The 26577-nt window shown below is 40.6% G+C and overlaps 1 protein-coding gene across 12 annotated transcripts in view; it reads right to left on the bottom strand.

Annotated features, from left to right (window-relative positions):
- CDC14B (cell division cycle 14B) overlaps positions 1-26577 on the bottom strand; it is a 121007-nt gene that overhangs the window by 40249 nt on the left and 54181 nt on the right. For all 12 annotated transcript variants that reach the window (XM_047754730.1, XM_047754728.1, XM_047754727.1 and 9 more), the window contains 2 exons: positions 6651-6727; positions 1470-1536 (listed from right to left, as the gene is read on the bottom strand). In XM_047754730.1, the coding sequence (XP_047610686.1) occupies positions 1470-1536; positions 6651-6727 (144 nt within the window). The remainder of the gene's footprint in view (positions 1-1469; positions 1537-6650; positions 6728-26577) is intronic.

Genomic DNA, 26577 nt, shown 5'->3' with positions numbered 1-26577 from the left:
CAAAGGGTCATTTATACCTACTATCCCTCCATCGCCTATCTCCTCCTCTGTCTGTCACCTGCCTCAACTGAGGCCTCACAGAGCTGTCTCAGAGCCTGTGGGAACGAACCTCTATCAGCTCCACACACCGAAGTCACTGTGTTAAGGTCTATCCTCATCGCCCAATATAGGAAAACAAAGTGTGCTAATTAATCTCTGGACTTGTATACTACATAGATAGGTCTCATTTTAATACATAAAATTCCTGTCAAAATTCTCATAAAGCCACCAAGTTATATTATACAAGAAAGTAAACCTGAGTTCCTATTGCCTCTGAAAATACAAGACACATAAAACTTCAGATGTTGTTGAGGCTTATTTGATCAAGTTTCTTTTTTTTTTTCTTTTGTCTTTTCTAGGGCCATTCCTGCAGCATACGGAGGTTCCCAGGCTAGGGGTCGAATTGGAGCTGTAGCCACCAGCCTACACCAGAGCCACAGCAACGCAGGATCCGAGCCTCATCTGCAACCTGAACCACAGCTCATGGCAACGCTGAATGGTTAACCCACTGAGCAAGGCCAGGAAGCGAACCCGCAACCTCATGGTTCCTAGTCGGATTCGTTAACCACTGAGCCACAACGGGAACTCCCTTGATCAAGTTTCCTGAGCTGCCCTGACACTTAGGAAATATACCTGAGGGAGTGAGTGTTAGAACCAAGGCCCGTTATGCCACATGATTCCAGGGAACCCTGTTCGTTTAGAATGTGGTACGAAGGGTACCCCAACTGGAGTCAAAGACAGCAGCAGCCCTGGTTATAAAACACAGGAGTTGTTTTTTTATGTCTTTTTTTTTTCTTTTAGTACAGTCTCTACCTTTCTTCCCCCCCCCCCCCTTTTATTTTAGGGCCGCACCTGCAGCATATGGAGGTTCCCAGGCTAGGAGTCTAATCGGACACAGGAGTTATTTTTAAACAGCACTGACAAATCAGTAGGGACCTGCTTAGTTTTATATAAAACCTAATAACAAACTAATGGGCTATTCAAATACTTCTGCTGAACTAGAAACTGCAATGCTTGGAGATACAAAAAATGTAGTGTTACTGTTATAGAAATGTCTGTTGTAAACAGGATTGGTGGGAATCCATAAAATGCATAAATCCAAGAGAACTTGGGAACCAGAAATCTATCCAATTCTTGTTTTTCTTTGAAATCACAACACATTCAAAACCACTTCTGAATTTAGAACCTAATTACATAACTGTTTCTTACTATCCCCTGTTGTTCAAATGGTTTTTTCCCCAACTCATGGAGAGAAGCACTCAGATTCAGAATACTGTTTTATGGTCTGAAGTCATTAATACTGGCAGGAAAATGGGATACCTCTAACATCACACACATCTTGGAAGATCTTGGGGGACAAGGTCTAGTCTTCTTTGGACGGTACCTTAGTTTTCCAACACAACACTGGGTACATCCTACGAATTACTTACCTTCTTTACTGCATAAAAACAGTCGAGAAGCGTAATGTAGAAATTGCAACTCCCATAGGCAGCATCTCTGAAATCCCAAAAGTAGTGAAATACATAGCTCAGTTAATTTAATCTTCTGATGTACACTTATCTCAAGACAAAGCTGATTAGAAGTTAAAATCAAACAGCATCAGTCTCCAAAAAAAAAAAAAAAAAGGATTCTCAGCTTTTGGTTTTTGAATAAAGGATACGTCACTGTTACGAATTTCATTGTAGTTTCTACATAACCCTACAATGTTTTATGGACGTAGATCAATAATGACCATGTTCCAAATTTCAAAAGATCTCTCTAGATTCTTTTTGGCTTTAACAGTTGAGCTTCCACTAGGGAGAACAGTATGGAGCATCCTCAGAAAACTAAAAAGAGAGTTACCATATGATCCTGCAATCTTACTCCTGGGCACATATCCAGAGGAAACCATAAATCGAAGAGATAAATGCACCGCAGTGTTCACAACAGCATTATTTACAATAGCCAAGACATGGAAGCAACCTAAATGTCCACTGACAGATGAATGGATAAAGATGTGGTACATATATACAGTGGAATATTACTCAGCCATAAAAAAGAATGAAATAATGCCATTTGCAACAACATGGATGGAGACCTAGAAGTTATCATACTAACTGAGTTAAGTCAAAGAAAGACAAATACCATATAATCTCACTTACATGTGGAATCTTAAAAAAATAACACAAACGAACTTATACACAAAACAGAAATAGACCCAAAGATATAGATAACAAACTTATGATTACCAAAGGGGAAAGGGAAGGGAGGGATAAATTGGGAAGTTAGGATTAATAGATACACACTGTTATATATAAAATAGATAACTAACAAGGACCTACTGTTAGCACAGGAAAATATACTCAATATTTTGCAATAAGCTATAAGGGAAAGAAAAATCTGAAAAAGAACATATACATACATGTATAACTGAGTCACTTTGCTGTATGCCTGAAACTAATCAACTATACTTCAAAAAAAACAACAGCAAAAAAAATAATAGCTGAGCTTTAAAAGTTCCTTCTTCAGTTCAACTTCTCAATAGTATGTATTCCTCCCTCAAAAGGGCAAGGCTTTTGAATTTTTTCTTCAAACTGGAAAATACCATCTCCAGCTGTTTCCCATCTGTCTAATGTCAACAGCCAAGCTATTAGCAACTATGCAATACTATCTCTAGAGAAAATAGAGAACACAGACTAAACAAACAAAAAAAACACCTCAGCTAAGAAGCAAGGAATATTATAGGTAATAACCAGAGAATAGAAGTATATGCTCTTTGTAACAATGATCTCAAGGTATTAAGAAAATGCTGAAATATATTTTATATTTTTTTCATTGAGACAGGCAGAGAAATATCTAATAGAATTCATTAAGAAATCACAGCTACATATACATATATTTTAAAACTGAATGGTTGAAGAATTACATGTAAGTTAAATCTAATTAAATATTGTCATATTACTCTAATTAAATATTGCTGTAATAGCTAATTAAATGTTGCTGTAATAGCTAATTAAATGTTGCTAAAGAAGTTAACTATAAAGGAATACCATTCTTTTTTTTTTTTTTGTCTTTTTGCCTTTTCTAGGGCCACTCCCAGGCTAGGGGTCTAATTGGAGCTGTAGCCGCCGGCCTACACCAGAGCCAGAGCAACGCAGGATCTGAGCCATGTCTGCAACCTACACCACAGCTCACAGGAACGCCAGATCCTTAACCCACTGAGCAAGGCCAGGGATCGAACCTGCAACCTCATGGCTCCTAATCAGATTCGTTAACCACTGCGCCACGATGGGAACTCCTGAATACTATTCTTGCACAATCCTTTGTCAACAATCCTTTGTTACCTGTTACATTTATTCTATGCACTTGAATTGGCAAGGATATAAGACTACAGTGTAATTTCTGTCAAAATATGATCAGGCTTTATGAATTCTGATTGGCCTACTTTTAATTAGCAAGTTCTATAGAACAGTAAAATGTGGTGAAGCACTAGATTTTTAAATCTGTCAAAAGCTGACAACTTTTGTAAAATATAGTAACATACTATTATATACCCATAATTATGCAAAAGAATTTTATTTCTGTAAATAAAAAAGAATTATTAGAAAAACAAAAGGAAAAAAATCATATAAAAGACAACTAAGTTCTATTATTTGATTCCACAGACAAAAATATTCTGTTAAATTGCTTAAAAGTCTCTAAAACCCTGCTCTCAATTCCTGTACTCATCACAGGCTAGACACAAAGACTGGCACTACTTCACAGGCTACAAAATGCTTTAGATAAATCAAGTATCTGGCATCTAGGACTGAAGACATTCAAATATCACAAAGCTGCACTGGTTCTAGCTAAGTCCTATTCATTTATTTATTTGTCTTTTGTATTTAGAGAGCATATGGAGGTTCCCAGGATAGGGGTCTAATCGGACGCCGGCCTACACCACAGCCACAGCAATGTCAGATCTGAGCCACATCTGCAACCTTCACCACAGCTCACGGCAATGCCGGATTCTTAACCCACTGAGCGAGGCCAGGGATCAAACCCGCAACCTCATGGTTCCAAGTTGGATTTGTTTCCACTGAGCCATAATGGGAACTAGTCCTCCTTTTTTTTTTAGAGAATTACTGATTTTTCTCCCTAGGTCCAGAAGCAACTAACTGCACCCCTCAGGGCCAAACACCAATAATTTTAAACACAGGCACGGCAGTAAACGACGTTTATTCTGTTTTTGACTCCTGTGTTTATATTAACACAAAATTAACAACGTTTCATGGATCCTTACTTACATTACGTATAATGTGTAAGCTTATTCCTGTTTCAGGACCTTATGTTCTATACTTTGGGAATGGCATTATTATTAATAATTACTATTACAAAGAAGAGTTCCGTGGAACAATGTTATCATTGTATATTCAACGTACCTATGACTCAGGGACCACAAATACAATCACTTCTTCTGAAGGAAGTACATGGTTATAAGTTATATGATTGCTGTTAGAAGCTGAGAAGAAAGAGCATTTTCCGGTTTAAAAAATAACCGTCATCCTTTCCCACTTCAAAGAATATTTAAGATGATCCATGAGCTAGGCAGAAAGGCAGTGATTGGGTTCAGAAACAATTACTCTTTTTTTTTTGGTCTTTTTTTGTCTTTTTAGGGCCACACCCTTGCATATGGAGGTTCCCAGGCTAGGGGTCCAATCGGAGCTATAGCTGCCGGCCTATGCCACAGCCACAGCAATGCCAGATCCGAGCCACATCTGCAACCTACACCACAGTTCACAGCAACGCCGGATCCTTAACCCACTGAGCAGGGCCAGGGATCAAACCAGAGTCCTCATGGATACTAGCTGGGTTTGTTAACCACTGAGCCACGACAGGAACTCCAGGTTCAGAAGCAATTCTTCTAATTGGCTAAATTACTAATATATAGTCTTCAGGGCAATATATAACTAAACTCTGCAGACTGTCCTAACAAAAATCTCTATTTCATGAAGTAAAATTCATGGACAGTCCTAGAGTTACTTAAAAGGAGGTGGAGTCTGCCTGAGGTTAGGGAGACCCATCCCAAACAAAGCTGGTCCACAATTGAGCTAGATTCCTAAACTTACCCTTTAAAGGCAAGGTCACAAGTTCCCGTCGTGGCTCAGTGGTTAACGAATCCGACTAGGAACCATGAGGTTGAGGGTTCGATTCCTGGCCTTGCTCAGTGGGTTAACAATCCAGCGTTGCCAAGAGCTGTGGTGTAGGCTACAGACAAGGCTCGGATCCCGAGTTGCTGTGGCTCTGGCATAGGCCGGTGGCTATAGCTCCAATTTGACCCCTAGCCTGGGAACCTCCAAATGCCCCAGGAGCGGGCCTAGAAATGGCAAAAAGACAAAAAAATAAAAAAATAAATAAAGGCAAGGCCAGACTTTCAAAATCAGGGATTTAAGCTCTATGTAACAATCTTAAAACTATTAGCTAACTTGCAGGTGGAAGAATGATGGAGGAGTTTCCATCGTGGCGCAGTGGTTAACGAATCCGACTAGGAACCATGAGGTTGAGGGTTTGGTCCCTGCCCTTGCTCAGTGGGTTAACGATCCGGTGTTGCCATGAGCTGTGGTGTGGGTTGCAGACACGGCTCAGATCCTGTGTTGCTGTGGCTCTGGCGTAGGTCAGGGGCTACAGCTCCGATTCGACCCCTAGCCTAGGAACCTCCATATGCTGCGGGAGTGGCCCAAGAAATAGCAGAAAGACAAAAAAAAAAAAAAAAGAATGATGGAGTATTTGAAATTAGCAACAGCGTATGCAATGAGTAAAACCATTTCACACATTTATTATACATTGAGCATCACTCAAGTATTTATATTTATATAGCTAAGTCAAGTATTTTGATAAACAGGTAGAGAAACTTTTAGAACTTCATTTGATCTAAAAAAAAAAAAACACAAGCTTTTTTCAAAACACCTTCAACACAATCAGTTGGTAACTTTGAGATAAGGATGATGAAGTCATTCATTTATATAAAGACCTGATTTATCTAGAACACAGCCATTTGGTTTTTCAAGCAGTAGTTCTATAAAAGCAACCTCAGCCACTACTTCTGCTGGCTGTGTCCCTAGAAAGAAGGGGTTCATTTTTGCCCCAGAAGTAACTCCTGATTATTGGGAAAACTTATCTCTTAACTCCTTATGACCAAAACTTCTCAGTACTCGAAAATGGTAATTTTGAGTACTGTAACTCTGGGATTCTCATCTGATTAGAAAGCACAATTTCCATCCATGGGAGTGGCTCTAATTTCTCATGGAGGAGCAATTCACCACCACCATGGATATGTGCCAATGTCTGGAGATTTTGATTTTCACAATTAACTTCCCAGGGGGGAAGGTGTTACGGACAGCAAGTGAGCAGAGGCCAGTGACGCTATGACACACTCTGCAGTATACAGGACAGCCACCCCCTGCTGCTCCGTACCCCCCCCCCCAACAAAACGTCAACAGCATCACTGCTGAGTAACCTAGATTTGTGGTGTTTATTTGTACCCACCCAGAAATGACTATTGAGCAGGTCTTCTGTTGTCACAAACAGCTATACCAAGGTATTTCGGGCAAGGGCCTGATTAAATGAATCTACCATCACGACCTTATATTTACCTGAAAGGAATATAGGACGTATCTCCAAACATTAATATTCTATATGCTTCTTCTGGAGTTTTCCCCAAATATATAACCTACATGTGAAGAGAGAAGAAAAAGGCAATTTACTTCTAAATGATGATATAGTACTATCATGGCAACGTGAGCTTTGTACAATGTTTAGCCCATCAACGGAGCCTTCCCAAGGATCCTACGAGTCACCCACTTTCCTATCAGTGAATTCCCGTTTTGTTTAAATCTGCTGCCATTGCTGGTTTCTGCTGCCTGCAATAAGAGCCCTGACCAACAACTTTTTACAACAATCTTTGATGGTAAGAAGTATAGCATTTTAATAAGAGATTTTCTAAATCAAGATGTTTGACTCAGCACATGCTTTTATCTCACCTCCTTCCTAAAAATACACTGCAATGATAGTAAAGAAGCGTGTGGGAGAAGGGCATCGGGGGGAGGAGGAGAGGAACACATAACCAGAACAAAGATTCTGATTCATTCCATCCATGCGGATTTAACCATTTACAATACTGTACATGTTTCCTGCAAAACTGCATTTATTTACTACTGTCGTGTGCTTCTTTTATCATCAGAACTATATTATCCTTCAATTTTTATCTGGTAAAATACTTCAAGTAGATTCTCCAGCATTCAGGGTCCACAGGTGGTGGATCTCTTTGCATTTCCAAAGTTATCTTTGTTTTCTGCCCTGACATTTACGGACTCTGTATACAGTTTTGAGCCTGCAGTCCTTTTTTTCTCAACAGCTCGGAGATGTTACTCTGCTATCTTCTGATTTTCATCATTGCAGAAGTATTTCACTATTCTCATTCTCTCCTCCTCCTTACACATAACCTGTTCTGGAAATTTGGACTTTGGAAAATCTCCACTGGTACCTCCCTAAATAAGTCATCCTCCAGCCCCAAATAAGGATGTCTGGGACTTTCTGACCCTCACTCTATCTGAAGGCTGGTCTTTTTATTTATTTATTTATTTATTTGCTTTTCTAGTGCGCACCCACGGCATATGGAAGTTCCCAGGCTAGGGGTCTAATTGGAGCTATAGCCCCCAGCCCACACCACAGCTGCAGTAATGCGTGATCCAAGCCGCGTCTGCAACCTACACCACAGTTCACGGCAACACCGGATCCTTAACCCACTGAGCGAGGCCAGGGATCGAACCTGCAACCTTATCATTCCTAGTTGGATTCGTTAACCCCTGAGCCACGATGGGAACTCCAAGGCTGGTCTATTTTACAAGTCAATCTTATACAAGGGCATCTTCCAACCACGTATGGAGGCCAGGGGAAGGAGAGACCAAGGGTATTAGATAAGTACACATATAATTACTAAAAATTAGATTCAATCCTAAAGCTTTCTTGGAGATTAAATATACTTTAAATGTTGACTAGTAAAAAATGAATCACTGGAAATTTTAATAAGGAACCAATTTTATCTCAATTACTTAAATATAAACACATGAGCAGTATCTTCAAACAAATTTTGAACATTCTGAAGTGAGGACCCATGTCTTATGTTTCATTGTAGCCCCTGGTTTATACATTATATACAGACTCTGATTCAATGCTTAATTCATTGAACCTATTTCTAATTAAATTACTGACTAATAATGAAAACTACTTATAATCATTAGGAAACTTTAACTGATAAAAAGTTTATATAAATACATCATTGGATTAAGAAAAATTATAAAATCAACAATTGTAGAAAGCTTAGAAAAGGATATATTATAAAACTAGCTATAACAGTTGACTCCACTTCTAAAGGGCATTTTTCCCAATTGTCTATTTTAAAACGCATAAATGGAAATTTCTTGCAATGTTTACCTTTTTTTTGGTCTTTTTTTTTTTGCTATTTCTTTGGGCCGCTCCCGCGGTATATGGAGGTTCCCAGGTTAGGGGTCTAATCAGAGCTGTAGCCGCTGGCCTACGCCAGAGCCACAGCAACGTGGGATCCGAGCCGCGTCTGCAACCTACACCACAGCTCACAGCAACGCCGGATCCTCAACCCACTGAGCAAGGCCAGGGATCGAACCCACAACCTCATGGTTCTCAGTCAGATTCGTTAACCACTGTGCCACGACGGGAACTCCTGTTTACCATTTTTAATAATGATTTAATTCAGAGTTCCCGTTGTGGTGCAGTGGTTAACGAATCCAACTAGGAACCATGAGGTTTCAGGTTCGATCCCTGGCCTCGCTCAGCAGGTTAAGAATCTGGCATTGCCGTGAGCTGTGGTGTAGGTCACAGATGGTGGCTCTGATCTGGTGTTGCTGTGGCTGTGGTGTAGGCTGGCTGCTATAGCTGCGATTAGACCCCTAGCCTGGGAACTTACATATGCCGTGGGTGCAGCACTAAAGCCAAAAAAAAAAAAAAAAAATTTAATCCCATTGACTCTAAAAATAACAAAAAGTATAATCAACTGTACAGAATCTTCTAACATTCCTTTACCTATAATAGCATACAAAACAGCACCTACAAAGAACAATCAAGTCCAAGAATAAAGAAATGCTTTCTTCCCTAGTATGAAATTTTAAGGTAGCATTTTCTTACTAATACAAGGTTGTGACTTACCATGAGTTACTCAAAATCATCTATAATCATCTCAAAATATATTTATCTATACATTATTTACTTAGACCTCTTAAGCATGAACCTATCAATTGACTTTCTATTTTATCACTATTTATTTGGAAAAAAAGCATAATAGTTCTTTCAAAAAGAACTAAAAAGTCTTGATACTGAGACAAGACGGTGGAATAGAAGGACTCAAGCTCACCTCCTCTCACAAAAAACACCAAAATAACAACTATCTGCTGAACAACCATCAAAAAAATAGACTGGACGGTACCAAAAAAGATATCCAACACCCAAAGTAAGGAAGCCACAACGAGACGGTAGGATGGGCACTTTCACAATATAAGTGAAAGTGTCCTTGGCAATGCACAGGCTGGAAAATAACTACACTGCAAAGGCCTCCCCACAGGAGTGAGAGTTCTAGACTTCACATCAGATTCCCCACTCTGGTGGTCTGGCACTGGGAAGAAGAGCCCCCGGGGCATTTGGCATGGAAAACCAGTGGGGCTTGAACACAACTCCTCCAAAGTTCTGGGGGAAACAGAGCCATTACTCTTGGAGGCACACACAGGGTTTCACATGCACTGGGTCCCAGGGTAAGCAGGGACTCCATAGGAATCTGGGCCAGTCCTACCCATGGCTTGGTGTCAACTGTGGCTTGGGGTGGAGGCAGGATATTGGAGGCAGAGGTCCCAGGGAATAATCATTGGTGTGACTGCTCCCTGGAGGTGGCCATTTTAGAAAAGTCTGACCCCACCCATCAGAGGCTGAGAAGCCCCAGGCCAAATAACAAACAGAGTGGGAACACAACCCCATCCATCAGCAAAGTCTGCCAAAAGTCCTCTTAGGCATCTAACCACCTCTAATCACACCCAGCAACACAACGCACCAAGAGGGACTAGACTGAGCTCCACTCAAGCGTGGGCAACATCATTCCCTCCCATAAGGAAGCCTGCCATGAGCCCCTGTATCAACTTCACTAACCACAGAGCAGACACCAAAAGCAAGAGGGGCTACAACCCTGCAGTCTGCAGAAAATGACCATGAACACAGAAAGCTAGACAAAATGAAAAGGCAGAGAAACATGCTCCAGATGAGGAAACAAGACAAAACCCCAGAGAAACAATTAGGTGAAGTGGAGATAAGCAAACTACATGAAAAAGACTTTAGAGTAACAACAGTGAGAATGATCCAAGATCTTGGGAAAAAACTGGAGGCAGAGATTGAGAAATTACAAGAAATGTTTAACAAAGAAATAGAAGACTTAAAGAACAATGGAACTAGAGACTCTCATACTAAGTGAAATAAGTCAGAAAGAGAAAGACAATATCATATGATATCACTTATATCTGGAATCTAATAAATGGCACAAAAGAACCTATCTACAGAAAAGGAACAAACTCATGGACATGGAGAAGAGACAAGGGGGTTTCCAAGGGGGAAGGGGAGAGAGCGGGATGGACTGGGAGTTTGGGGTTAGTAGATACAAACTATTGCATTTGGAGTGGATAAGCAACAAGATCCTGCTGTATAGCACAGGGAATTATTTCCAGTTATTTGTGATAGAACATGATGGAGGATAATGTGAGAAAACAATGTGTGTGTATATATATATTTTATAACTGGGTCAATTTGTTGTATGGCAGAAATTGACAGAACACTGTAAATCAACTATAATAGAAAAAATAAAATCTTACCCAAAAAAAAGAACAGACAAGTTGAGATGAACAATACAATAATTAAAATGAAAAATTCAACAAAAGGAATCAATAGCAGAATACAGGAGGCAAAAAAATGAATAAGTGAGATGGGAGACAGACTGATGGAAATCACGGATGTAGAACAGAATAAAGAAAAAAAAGTTTTTTAAATGTCGACAGTCTAGGATAACTCTTGGACAACACTCAAAGCACTAACATTTGCATTATATGGAGAGAGAGAAAGGGCCAGAAAAAATAATTTGAAGAGATTATAGCCAAAAACTTCCCTAACATGAGAAAGGACTCACGCAAGCCTGGGCAGCACAATGAGTACCATATAGAATAAACCCAAGGAGAAACACTCTTGAGATACATACTAATTAAACCAACCAAAATTAAAGACAGAGAAAATACAGACAACACCTAGGGAAAAGCAACAAATAACATCAAGGGAACCCCAATATGATTATCAGCTCAAACTTCAGCAGCAACTCTATGGGCCAAAAGGGAGTGGCACCATATACCTAAAGTGATGAAAGGAAAAAACCCAGAGCAGTCTAAATTCAGCAAGGCTCTCAATTCAGATTTGATGGAGAAATCAAAAGCTTCACCGATAAGCAAAAGCTAAGAGAATTCACACCATCAAACCAGCTTTACAACAAATACTAAAGGAACTTCACTAAGCAGAAAAGAAAAGGCCACAACTACAAACAATGAAATTACAAAGGATGAGGCTCACTGATAAAAGCAAACATAGTAAAGGTAGGAAATAATCCACACACAAATATAATTATCAAAACCAGCAACCTCTAACAAGAGGAGAGCACAAATTTAGAATAAAAGAAACATACTTGAAATTTATTTATTTATTTATTTATTTATTTATTTGTCCTTCTATCTTTTCAGGGGCCACACCTGCAGCATATGGAGGTTCTCAGGCCAGGGGTCCAATTGGAGCCGTAGCTGCCTGCCTACACCAGAGTCACAGCAACGCCCAATCCAAGCCAAGTCTGAGACCTACACCATAGTTCACAGCAACACAGGATCCTTAACCCACTGAGCAAGGCCAGGGATCAAACCCACAACCTCATGGTTCCTAGTCGAATTCATTAACCACAGAGCCACGACGTGAATTCCCATAGTTGAAATTAAGAGACCACCAACTTAATATTGTGTATGTGTGTGTATATATACACATATATATCTATATACTCCTATATCAAAACCTCATGGTAACCACAAACCAAAAAATCTACAGTAGATAAACACACAAATAAGAAAAATACAAACACAACACTAAAGATAGTCATCAAACCACAAAAGAAGAAAACTAAAGAAGGGAGGAAAAAAGACCAACAGAAACATATCCAAAACAAATTAAATTAATGGCAGTAAGAACATACTTACCAATAATTATCTTAAATGTAAATGGATTAAATGTTCCAACCAAAAGACACAGATTGGCTGAATGGATATAAAAACAATACCCTGAGACCCACTTCAGTTCCAGGGACTCCTTATAGTCTAAAAGTGAAAGGATGGATAAAGACATGCCATGCAAATAAAATTAAAAACAAAAAAGCTCATCAGACAAAATAGACTCTGAAATAAAGACAGTTATAAAAGACAAAGAAGGACGTCCCATAATGATCAAAGGATCAATCCAAAAAGATATAACAATTGTAAATGTATATGTACCCAATATAGAAGCACCTGAATATATAAGGCAACTGCTAACAACCATAAAAGGAGAAGCTGACAATAACACAAAAATAGTGGGGGACTTTAACACCCCACTTAGAGCAACAGACAGATCATCCAGATGGAAAATCAGTAAGGAAACACAGGCCTTAAATGATGAATTTGATGAAAAAGACTTATTTGATATTTATAGATCATTCCATCCAAAAGCAGCAGAATACACATTCTTCTCAAGAGCACACTGAACATTCTCCAATATAGATCACATTCTGGGCCACAAATCAAGGCTCGGTAAATTTTAGAAAACTGAAATCATAAAAAGCACCTTTTCGAACCACAACACAATAAGACTAAAAATCAACTACAAGAAAAAAAACTGTACAAAACAGAAACACATGGAGACTAAACACTATGCTACTAAACAACCAATGGATCACTGAAGAAATCAAAGGAGAAATAAAAAATACCTAGAAACAAATGAAAATGAAAACACAATGGTCCAAAACCTATGGGATGCAACAAAAGCAGTTCTAAGAGGAAAGTTTATAGCAATATAAGCTTACCTCAGGAAACTAGAAAAATCTCAAATAAACAACCTAACGTTACACCTAAAGCAACTACAGAAAGAACAAAACCCAAAGTGAAAGAAGAAAAAAAATCATAAAGATCAGAGCAGAAATACATGAAATAGAGATGAAGAAAACAATAGAAAAGATCAATGAAACCAGAAGCTAGTTCTTCAAAAAAAACCTAACAAAATTTATAAACACTTAACCAGACTCATTAAGGAAACGAGGGAAAGGGCTCAAATCAATATAATGAGAAATAAAAAAGGAGAAATTACCACTGACATCATAGAAATACAAAGGATCATAAGAGACTACTACAAGCAAACATATGCCAATAAAATGAACAACCTAGGTAGGATCTTCCACGAATGAACCTGGAAGAAATGGAAAATACGAACAGACTAAACACAAGTACTGAAAGTGTGATTTAAAACTCCACCCCCCCCCCCAAATAAATCCTCTAAAAATTTTCAAAATCAAAAAAAAAGAAAAGAAAGTCCAGGACCTGTTGGCTTCACTGGCAAATTCTATCATTTAGAAAAGGGTCAACACCTAGCCTTCTGAAAATATTCCAAAAAACTGCAGAGGAAGGAACACTCCCAAACTTATTCTATGAGGTCACCAATCACTCCGATACCAAAACTAGACAAGGACATCACAAAAAAAGAAAACAATAGGCCAATATGACTGATGACTATAGATGTAAAAATTCTCAACAAAATACCAGCAAACAAAATCCAACAATACATTAAAAGAATACACCATGATCAAATGGGATTTATCCCAGGGACACAAGGATTTTTCAATATCCACAAATTAATCATTATGATAAGCCATATTAACAAATTGAAGAATAAAACTATATGATCATATCATTAGATGCAGAAAAAGCTTTTGACAAAATCCAACACCCATTTACAATAAAAAAACATCCAGGGAGTTCCCGTCGTGGCGCAGTGGTTAACGAATCCGACTAGGAACCATGAGGTTGTGGGTTCGATCCCTACCCTTGCTCAGTGGGTTAACGATCCGGCGTTGCCGTGAGCTGTGGTGTAGGTTGCAGACGCGGCTCGGATCCTGCGTTGCTGTGGCTCTGGCGTAGGCTGGTGGCCACAGCTCCGATTGGACCCCTAGCCTGGGAACCTCCATATGCCGCAGGAGCGGCCCAAGAAATAGCAAAAAGACAAAAAAAAAAAAATCCAGTAAGTGGGCATGCAGAGAGTCTACTTCAACATAATAAAGGCCACATATGGGAGTTCCTGTCAAGGCTCAGTGATTAACAGACCTGACTAGTATTCATGAGGATGCAGGTTTGATCCCTGGCCTCATTCCATGGGTTAAGGATCTGGTGTTGCCATGAACTGTGGTGCAGGTTGCAGATACAGCTCAGATCCCACGTTGCTATGGCTGTGGCAAAAGCCAGTAACTACAGCTCCGATTCGACCTGTAGTCTGGGAACTTTCGTACGCTAAGGGTACAGCCTTAAACAGACATAAGACTAAAAAAATACCCCATATGACAATCCCACAGCTATTCTCAACATCTAAAGATGCTATCAGAAAACATCCAGCGCTCATCAATGAATGCATTGAAGTTGCAGGGTACAAAATTAATACACAGAAATCTGTCACATTTCTATACACTAACAATAAAAGATCAGAAAAAGAAATTAAGGAAACAATCCCATTTACCACTGCAACAAAAAGAATAAAATACTTCATAATAAACTTACCTAAGGAGGCAAAAGATCTATGCTCTGAAAACTACCAGACGCTGATGGAACAAATCAAAGATGAAACAAAAGATGGAAAAGATATACCATGCTCTTGGATTGGAGGAATCAATATTGTCCAAAAGACTATATTACCCAAGGAAATCTACAGATTCAATTCAATCACTATCAAAATATCTATGGCATTTTTCATAGAATTAAAACAAAAAAAATTTTTAATTTGTACAGGAATACAAAAGACCCCAAATGGCCAAAGCAATCTTGAGAAATACAAATGGAGCTGAAGGAATCAGGCTCCCTGGCTTAAGACTACACTACAAAGCTACAGTCATCAAAACAGTACGGTACTGGCATAAAAAGTATTCAACACAGCTAATTATTAGAGAAATGAGGTATCATCTCATGCCAGTCAGAATGGCCATCATCAAAGAGTCTACAAACAGGAGTTCCTGCTATGACACCACAAGTTAAGAATCTAATGATAGTGGCTCAGTTAGCTGTAGAGGTTGGGTTCAATCCCCAGCTTTGTGCAGTGGGTTGAAGGATCTAGAGTTTCCACAGATGAGGCATAGGTTGCAGCTGTGACTTAGATTCAATCCGTGGCCCAGGAACTTCCATGTGCTACTTGAGGCCATTTAAAAAAAAAAAAAAGTCTACAAACAATAAATGCTGGAGATGGTGTGGAGAAAAGGGAACCCTCCTACAGTTTCGGTGGGAATGTAAATTGGTACAACCACAGTGGAAAACAGTATGGAGGTTCCTCAAAAAACTAAAAAGAGAATAACCATATGACCCAGCAATCCCACTCCTGGGCATCTATCAGAGAAAACCATAATTAGAAAAGATACATGCAGCCTAATGTTCACCCCACTGCAGTATTATTTACAATTGCCAAGATATGGAAGCAACCTAAATGTCCATTGACAGACAAATGGATAAAGATGTGGTACATACATACAACGGAATATTACCCAGCCATAAAAAAGAATGAAATAATGCCATTTGCAGCAAAATGGGTGGACCTAGAGATTATCATACTAAGCGAAGTGAGTCAGATAGTGAAAGGCAAACATCAAATGATAACACTTATAGTGGAACCTAAAAAAGGATACAAATGAACTTACTTGCAGAACAGAAACAGACTCATAGATTTTGAAAACAAAGTTATGGTTACAAAAGGAGACAGGGATGGACTGGGGGCTTGGGACTGGCCTGTGTACACTGTGGTCTATGGAATCACTGGCCAACAGGGAACTGCTGTATTAGCACAGGGATCTTTACCCAATATTCTGTGATAATCTACATGGGAAAAGAATCTGAAAAAGAATGTGTGTATATGTATAACTGAATCACTCTGTTGCACAGCAAAAATTATCATGAAAGTGTAAGTCAACTATACTTCAATAAAACTTAAAAAAAAACCCTAAAAAAGTCTTTTAAATTGATCCCCTCCCATTTTTTTTCTCTAAATTTATCCATTCTTCAACCTGCTTCTTTTCTCTTCTAAGACTTACCAAAAAACATTAATAAGCTTTTTCTTTTCTCCATTCTATTTTAGGACTTCCTACCAGACACCCTTCAAAAAAGTACCCCTAAAATCAAAAAGACAAAACCAAATAAAAAAATACCTTGAGGCAATAGAGGGGAAAAAAAGGGTTTGATGCATTTATGTCTGTGTATATATACATAAATTAACTAAATGAAATCCAGAAACTTCTTCCTGATGTTCCCTAAATTTCTGATATAACATCTCTTAAATTCTTCTTTAAGCACTGTTGCAAGACATGTTTTCATAATATTTTCTTAGCCTCTTTCCTGAAAATTCCATCTTGTCCTTCCTTACTTTGTCCAGTCTTCCTGTTTGAGAAACAGTCATGGTGATGGTAAATGACTTAAGCGTAAGAACAAAGACCTGGAGTTCCCGTTGTGGCGCAGTGGTTAACGAATCCAACTAGGAACCATGAGGTTGCGGGTTCGATCCCTGGCCTTGCTCAGTGGGTTAACAATCCAGCATTGCCGTGAGCTGTGGTGTAGGTTGCAGACACAGCTCGGATCCTGCGTTGCTGTGGCCCTGGCGTAGGCTGGCGGCTACAGCTCCAATTAGCCCCCTAGCCTGGGAAGCTCCATATGCCAAGGAAGAGGCCCAAGAAATCGCAAAAAGACAAAAAAAAAAAAAGTCATTCTAAAAAAAAAAAAGAACAAAGACCTAAAGGCACGGGTTATTCGCAGGGTCAGCTGAATGAGGACATAATACATTGGTCTAGGCACGCTGGACCTGTGCAGATTGGCACGCCATTTGCACAAGCATGATATGTCCTCTAAAGAATAAGAGAAAGGAGTTCCTGTCGTGGCGCAGTGGTTAACGAATCCGACTAGGAACCATGAGGTTGCGGGTTCGATCCCTGGCCTTGCTCAGTGGGTTAAGGATCCGGCGTTGCGGTGAGCTGTGGTGTAGGTTGCAGACGCGGCTCGGATCCTGCATTGCTGTGGCTCTGGCGTAGGCTGGTGGCTACAGTTCCGATTCAACCCCTAGCCTGGGAACCTCCATATGCCGCAGGAGCGGCCCAAGAAATAGCAACAACAACAAAAGACAAAAAAAAAAAAAAAGAATAAGAGAAAGAGGAACCTCATGGCCAAGTGGTTTATGAGTGGTTGTTAGCAGAATATGCATTAGCAAAGAGAACCAAGGTGCAAACCTAAGCACACCGGGTTGCTGCAAATAGGCATGCCGTTTTCGGAAGCACAGTGAGGATTCTCTGAAATGCTCTGCATAGATAGCTAACTCAAATGCTAATGATTCTTAAATGCCTAAAGTTTAGAGTAAAAGTTTAACCATGTACCAGCTAAGTGACTTTTAAAATAATAAAAGAACTTATAAAATAATTTAAAAAAACCCTATATCCTGCACCTACAACCCCCTTTTCACTTGGCATAATCAAGAGCACAATAAAAGCTGTGTGGTTTACTTGAGGCAGGGCTCTTGGTCCCTGAGACCTTGAGTCCCCCAGTTCCCACCTTTACTTAAGATAAATGGCTCTGTGTCTTGTTTTATGTTAACTTTTTTTCCTTAAGTTCCACAGCACCCGTTCTTCAGCCCCATCCTGCTGAGCTGGTCTCAGCAAAGCACCAGGTGAAAGATAATTCAAGATTGTAGGTCCTTGTTTTCTTTAATTATTAAAATTGCAATAGTATTATTTCCTTCTACCTTTCAAAACAAAAACAGTCTAATATAGTAAACAGTTGTAGGTTAGCCTTAGAATACAAATTCAGTTCAAAGAACTGAAAAACAATGTAACATTTTTTCCTATGGAGAAACAAAACCTAAGTTCCTAATGATTTTTAAAAAGGTTTAAATACAATTGGGGAATGCCTGTACATAGAGATTTTAGGTACAATGACATAAGCTGAAGGAGATTTATAAATTCAGCTTATGTTATTTACATAATGCTATTAGTTGAATGTGTCCACTCAAAATTCAAATGTTGAGGGAGTTCCCACTGTGGTGCAGTGGGTTAAGGATCCAACGTCTCTGCAATGGTGCGAGTTTGATCCCTGAGCCAGCGAGGTGGGTTAAGGATCTTGTGTTGCCACAGCTGTGGTGTAGGTCACAGCTACAGCTTGGATGGGATCCCTAGCCCAGGAACTTCATATGCCACAGGTACAGCCAAAAAAAGAGCAAAAAACAAAAAACCCAAAACAACAAAATTCTCATGTAGAAATCCTAATCCCTCAAGGTGATGGTAGTAGTGGACAGGGCCCTTGGGAGGTAGTGAGCAATAAGAGGGAAGTCCTTGTGAATAAGATTAGTATTTTATGGAGTTCCCGTCATGGCGCAGTGGTTGGCGAATCCGACTAGGAACCATGAGGTTGCGGGTTCGATCCCTGCCCTTGCTCAGTGGGTTAACGATCCGGCATTGCCGTGAGCTGTGGTGTGGGTCACAGACGTGGCTCGGATCCCACATTGCTGTGGCTCTGGCGTAGGCTGGCAGCTACAGCTCCGAATGGACCCCTGGCCTGGGAAATCTCCATATGCCGCGGGAGCGGCCCAAGAAATGGCAAAAAGACAAAAAAAAAAAAAAAAGATTAGTATTTTATAAAAGGGCTCCAGAGAGAGGAGAGCCATTCCAACATAGAGGAGATCTCACTCGACCATGCTATCACCCTGATCTTGGACTTCCAGCCTCCAGAACGCTGAGCAATACACTCCTCTTGTTTTAAAGCCTCCCAGAGGAGTTTCCATTGTGGCTCAGCAGGATTAAGACCTCAACTAACTGTCAATCAGGTATAGTGGAAAAAATAAAAATCATTATAAAAAAAAAGAACCAAACTAGAATCCATGAGTATGGGGGATCGATCCCTGGACCCGGTCAGAGGATTAAAGATTCAGTGTTGCCACAAGCTGCCATGCTGGTTGCAGGCGTGGCTCGGATCTGGTGTTGTGGTGGCTGTGGCATAGGCTGGGAACTTTCATATGCCGCAAGTTCTGCCCTAAAAAGCCAAAAAAAAAGACCTCCTGGTTGCTATATTTTGTTACAGCAGCCCCAAAGAACTAAGACATATAATAATCAAAGAAATGTTTCTAACACTCTATAACTTTCAATTTTATATCCACTCATCTTGCCTAGTCAAAAGCCCTTCCCCAATAAAATCATTATCAATTTGTTCCTTGAGAAGAATCCTTGAAATGGCTCCTATATTAACTTAAATTCTCAAATTAGTAAATCAGTACAATTTTATGCTGCATCCCTGTGTTCCTGGCAATTTGGAAGTTACATGCTCCTCAAATTCTTTCAGTGTAACTTCATGAGGAGCTATATACACATGCACATATATATATATTAGAGAGACAGACTTAAACATACATATACATTAGAGAGAGAGGTCACTCCTAACTCCACATTGCTGTCCAAAAATAGAAAACAACAACAACAACAAAAATGAACAAGAGAGATATTAAACAGCTGTGGTAGCCAGCTTCCAAGACAGCCCCAAGGGTTGCTTATCTCCTGGTAGGTATTTCCACCCTCAATGAATCCTGTCTGTGTAAACAATTAGATACTGAAGTAATGGCAGAGTGGGACTTCTGAGGCTAGGTCATATTAAAAAAAAAAAAAAAAAAAAAGGAGTTCCCGTCACGGCTCCGTGGTTAACGAACCCAACTAGCATCCATGAGGATGCAGGTTCAATCCCTGGCCTCGATCAGTAGGTCAAGGATGCAGCGTTGCTGTGAGCTGTGGTGTAGCTCGAAGACACAGCCCGGATCTGGTGTGGCTGTGGCTGTGGCGTAAGCTGGCAACTGCAGCTCCGATTCAACCCCTAGCCTGGGAACCTCCACATGCCACAGGTTCAGCTTTAATAAAGCAAAAACTGCTGTAAAACTAGGTTGTGATGATTGCAGTACACCTACAAATCTAATAAAACTCATTAAGTAATTTAAAAAAAAATGACAAGTGTGGAAATGCAAATGTAAAGAAGCCCTACGGCTTAGGAAACATAAGGAGAACCTGCTGTCTCTCTTCAGGGTAAAGAACCTCTTTGAAGAAGCCAACAGCGATCTCACAGGAAAAAAATAAAATACTGGTGTAGAAATACTTGAGAAGTCATAGAGTTTTTCAAAATCAAAGTACAAAGTTTCTTGTTTTTGTTTTTCGTGGGGTTTTCTGTTTTGCTTTTTTTTTTTTTTTTTTTTTTTTGCTGAACAATACCATAGTTATTTCTAGGACTTCCACAGCTCACATTTGAAAAATTACTACCTGCCTAACGTAGCCCCTGTGAAAACTTCTGATCTTGGATTACTGATCTATGTTTCAAAACCTGGGAGACGGTTGCTTAGCAACAGGATGACTCATAGATGGAAACAAAAACATCCCAACTTGATCATTAATAGTTTCAGCCCTTACAACATAGGTCTCAAATAATAAAGCCCAGGGTGTTTTGGTTTTGTTGCGGTTTTTTTGGTGTTTTGTTTTTGCCTTTTGTCCTTCTTTAGGGCTGCACCTGCAGCATATGGAGGTTCCCAGGCTAGGGGTCCAATAGGAGCTGTAGCTGCCAGCCTACAGCACAGCCACAGCAACACAGGATCCAAGCTACATCTGTGACCTACACCACAGCTCACGGCAAGGCCTGATCCTTAACCCACTGAACAAGGCCAGGGATTGACCTCATGGTTCCTAGTTGGATTCATTTCCATTGCGCCACGACGGGAACTCCAGATTTTTTTTTTTTAATAAAAGATGAAGAAAAGGAGTTCCCTGGTTACCTAGCAGTTAAAGGATCTGGTGTTGTCACAGCTGTGCGCTGTGGCTCAGGTTGGATCCCTGGTCTGGGAACTGCCACATGCCACAGGATCATCCAAAAAAAAAAAGATAAAAGGACAAAGATAGAGTCAGTCCACAGTCCATTTGGAATACTTCCTTCCTGAGTGCACTTCCTCCAGACTCTTTGTTTTTGTTTTAATATTACACCACCTTCTAAGGCAGTCATTAGAAAGCCTTATTATCTCCAAAATTCTCCAAACAACTCTAGAAAAAGTTATCAGGCCTAAAGACCAGTTTTTAGAGAATTCTCACGCATCTCTACAAAATTTTAATCAAATTATGCAACGGGGGAGTTCCCATCGTGGCTCCATGGTTAACAAACCTAACTGGCATCCATGAGGACGCGGGTTCGATCCCTGGCCTTGCTCAGTGGGCTACTGATCCGGCGTTGCCGTGAGCTGTGGTGTAGGTCAAAGACGTGGCTCAGATCCCACATTTCTGTGGTTCTGGCATAGGCCGGTGGCTCCAGCTCTGAGATGACCCCTAGTCTAGCAACCTCCATATGCTGCTGGTACGGCCCTACAAGACAAAAAAAGACCAAAAAAAAAAAAAGAATATGCAATAAATTTCAATCAGATCAAAGCTTCACTACTTACTCTGATGTTTAATCTCTTGGGGTATTCATATTATATCTCAACACTGTTTTGCTACTATTAAATCTTTTCTTAGAAGTTTTCTCCTGTTTCCCCATCTAGCATCATTACAGCTCCACGCTTCTACTTTAGCCAGACAGTCATGGCTGCAAAGATACCTGCTACAGCCAAGAACTGTAAAACCCCTGCCAAGCTGGCTTCTAACTGAACAGAAGAATGAATTCAAGTGGAAGTCCAAATTGCTTACCTGGCACTCTCCTAAGCAATCAAATCAGTGCTAACCTGGGAGTATAAAATCCTGGAAGGATTTCTAAATCTAAAATATATTAACTATAGAAAAAATAAACTTCCACGTGCCCAATAGAGCCACAAGCAAAGTCAAAAGGCCAACATCAAACTGGGAACAAAGTGCCAACAAATTTTCAATCAATATGCCCAAGGGGTCAGGGCTCTTTCACTAGTTATGGAAAACAACAACAACAAGATCTAAAAAGAGACTTCTTATCTATAAAAGTATCCAGTGTTTTGTGTCTAACATAACGCTCGGTTCCCACCATACCCATGGCTACCCTCTGAGGGGTTATTTCACACTGAAGGCACCATATCTGGCTCAAGACCTCACCATTTTGGGGACATCTGTTCTGACCAGAGACAAATGACTGATGCCAAAGCAGCCCATGCAGAGCTTTGTGAGTTCTGCTCAGGAGAAGGTTTGTTTTTGTTTTTTTTTTTTTGTCTTTTTGCCATTTCTTGGGCCCCTCCCGCGGCACATGGAGGTTCCCAGGCTAGGGTCTAATCGGAGCTGTAGCCACCAGCCTACGCCAGAGCCACAGCAACTCGGGATCCGAACCTAGTCTGCTACCTACACCACAGCTCACGGCAACACCGGATCCTTAACCCACTGAGCAAGGCCAGGGATCAAACCCGCAACCCCATGGTTCCTAGTCAGATTCTTTAACCACTGCGCCACAACGGGATCTCCAGGAGAAGGTTATCTTAGGTGGAAGTGCTTCAAACATCCAGATTATTTCCTGGATGGAACAAAAACATTTACAGCTATACGAAGGGCCATTCTCCAGGGTGCTCTTCCATACTTTAAGTTGAGCACCAAGAATTCTGGCTGTGTTCCTTCTCCTGTAAAGCTGTCACAATCTACTCTAACCTATGGGGTTCCTCTCCCCAGTGACTGGCTAACTAATGGGATCAAATATCCCAGTTAAAAACAGCTACCTCTCCAGTCTCTCTTTCCTGGGACCCTGCATACATTCTGTCCATGCCCCCACTCTCAGGATTTTTGCTGCCAAGCACAAAATACACCAGGAGGGATGATAAACACACAAAGAATAGGAGTTCCTGCTGAGGCACAACAGGATCAGGTGGCACCTATAAAGCGCCGGGACATAGGTTTGATCCCCAACCCAGCACAGTGGGTTAAGGGCCCGGTATGGCCACAACTGCAGTGTAGGTCGCAACTGCAGCTCAGATATGATCCCTAGCCCAGAAACTCCATATGCCAGGGGTGGCCAAAAAGGCGGGGGGGCGGGGGGGAGCAAACAAAAGTCCCTATCTGGATACGCCTAAGAAATCAAATTTTAAGAGAAAAAAAATCTATAACCTGTGTTTCAGACATTAAGAGCTGACAGTAAAACTTAGTTATCGCAAACATTTCTCTCAATTATGTTTTTCTCTTTTTGGCCATACCCACAGCACATGGAAGATCCCAGGCCAGGGATCAAATCCAAGCCACATCTGCAAACTATGCCACAGCTGCAGCATCACCAGATCCTCGACCCACTGTGCTGGGCCAGGGATCCAACCAGCAATGCCACAGAGACAAGCTGGATCATTAACCAACTGTGCCACAGTGGGAACTCCCTCTTCTCAATTACTTTTGTGAGCACAAATATTAAAAAAAAAAAAAAAAATCCAAAAAGGTCTTAATCATTGTTGTTAATGGAATACCTTCAACACAGAAAAAGAAACTATCCAGTTTTGAGGTGCAATTTCAACTAGTACCACCAACTTTTGGTCTAATCATTGTTAAGTACCAGATTATCAACTTACACATCAGAAAAAATATTTTAGGGAGTTCCCTTCATGGCACAGTGGTTAACGAATCCAGCTAGGAACCATGGGGTTGCGGATTCGGTCCCTGCCCCTGCTCAGTGGGTTGACGATCCGGTGTTGCCGTGAGCTGTGGTGTAGGTCGTAGACGCGGCTCGGATCCCATGTTGCTGTGGCTCTGGCATAGGCCGGTGGGTACAGCTCCGATTCAACCCCTAGCCTGGGAACCTCCATATGCCATGGAGCGGCCCAAGAAATAGCAAAAAAAAAAGAAAAAAAGAAAAAAATATTTTAAAAGAAACCATGAACATGATGGAAAATAATATGAGAGAAAGTTTGTGTGTGTGCATATATATATATATGACTTGGTCACTTTTCTGTACAGCAGAAATTGACACAACTCTGTAAATCAACTATACTTACATTAAAAATTTTTTAATATATTTTAGAACTATGTTCTAAATACTCAAAAAAATAAGAAATAAAAAAATAAATAAATGAAAGCATGACCAAAGCAAGTAGCAAGCTGGGGGAGGTAGCAATGAGAGCTCCTGCTGTGGCTCAGCAGGTTACAAACCCAACTAGCTAGTATCCATGAGGATACAGGTCTGAATCCTGGCCTCGCTCAATAGGTTAAGGATCTGGCATTGCCCTGAGCTGTGGTGTAGGTCTCAGATGCAGCTTGGATCCTGCACTGCTGTGGCTGTAGTGTAGACTGGCAGCTGCGGCTCCAAGTCAATCCCTACCCCAGGAACTTCCATATGCCACAGGGTAGGCCCTAAAAAGCCAAAAATAAATAAATAAATAAATTTCAAAAGAAAATTTGAACAGTTTAGCATACTCCTGTATAGCTTGTTACAAGAGTGCTTTTCATAGTTACCAAGAAATAATCTGTTTTTCATCAGATCATCATCTCCTGAACCAAGACTTCAGGTCACGTATGAAACAAATGAAGATCCTTCACATGTTACCTAAGGTAATACGATTTGGTACTTAAGTTGGCAAAATATTTCCAGGACTGCCACCACAAAAAGGTCGCAAAGTCTAGTAGTTCTCTGAAAATCCTGGTTCCCCCAACCCTCCTGGCGGAGGTCTATGGTACCTACTTTTCATCTGTAAACTTCTCAGGTGTTTATGACCCCTGGGCCAGGAACTTCCATATGCCACAGGTGCGGCCCTACAAAGAAAGAAAGAAAAAAAAAAAACATACATCAACTATAATTAAAAAAGAACTCCAACATCAAAATTTTTTTTTCCCCTTTTTTCTTTTTAGGGCCACTCTTGCAGCATATAAAAGTTCCCAGGCTAGGGGTCAAATCAGAGCTGCAGCTGCTGGCCTACACCACAGCCAGAGCAACTCAGGATCCAAGCCGCATCTGTAACCGACATCTCAGCTCACGGCAACGCTGGATCCTTAACCCACGGAGAGAAGCCAAGGATTGAATCCACATCCGCATGGAAACTAGTCGGGTTCATAACCTGCTGAGCCACAAGGGAACTCCAAATACCAAAGCTTTTTAATCTAAAATAACTACTACACCTGTGGTGGGTGGGAGTGGAAGAAAACTACACTCGATATTCCTCCCCCCACCCACCCTCACTCCCACCCTCCAGGGACAAGTCACATTTGTTATGCTGAGCCACAGTGGGAACTCCCTCCCTTGATAGGTAGAGCAGCTAGCTTCCACTCCGCCAAAGCCACAAGGGACAACACTTGAGGATCTCTTAGCTTACGCAGGAAAAAGTGCTATCTGGGTACTCCTGCCAATGCATGCAGGAGGAACTAGATAAAAATCTGACTCTAAATAACCAAATGGCTTCCATGATATTTACAAATAAATGAATTCAGAACTCATGAAATACTCACTATTCCACAGCATACTTCCAATGACCCCAAAGAGACCAACCACTCAAAGTTGTATGTAATCTACACTCTATGTTACCCATTTCCCTACAATATTCCCGTCCCATGTCCTCCTGCTGTATATTTTGATGTGCTTAGGTAACATTTTAGTTAGAAAAAAATGGCCTGTATTCAAATTATAAAGCACTCTTACCTCGTGTGATACACTTTTGATGTTTTTTGTTTAAATCAATTACTGGTCCTGACTCTACTTCCACAACTTTACTAAATGGATCATGAGTTAATAAAAACACAGCTTGGGAGCATTATTTTCTTTCTTCCTTCTTTTTTTTTTTTTTTCCTGGCCACACGCCCAGCACGCCCAGCACGTGGAAGTTCCCAGCAGGGATCAAACCCTCACCACAGCAGTGACAACGACAAATTCTTAACTGCTAGGCCACCAGGGAATTCCTGGGGCATTATTTTCTAATCCTAAGTGTCGTGATACATTAAAAAGGTTTCACACAAGTTGGTCGGTTTTTTTGAAAACAGCCTTTTTTAGAGCCGTTTTAGGTTCAAAACTGCAAATCTAAGGTACAGAGATCTCCCATATACTCCTTCTCCCATAACCTTTCTCATCTGGTCAATTTTTTTTTTTGTCTTTTTGCAATTTCTTGGGCCACTCCCTCGGCATATGGAGGTTCCCAGGCTAGGGGTCCAATCAGAGCTGTAGCCACCGGCCTACGCCAGAGCCGCAGCAACGCAGGATCCCAGCCGCATCTTTGACCTACACCACAGCTCATGGCAACACCGGATCC

The sequence above is a fragment of the Phacochoerus africanus genome, chromosome 12 (genome assembly GCF_016906955.1).
Source record: "Phacochoerus africanus isolate WHEZ1 chromosome 12, ROS_Pafr_v1, whole genome shotgun sequence".
NCBI classification, from domain to species: domain Eukaryota; kingdom Metazoa; phylum Chordata; class Mammalia; order Artiodactyla; family Suidae; genus Phacochoerus; species Phacochoerus africanus.
The sequence above is the reverse complement of the archived record's forward strand: the minus strand, read 5'-3'. Positions and strand labels throughout refer to the sequence as shown.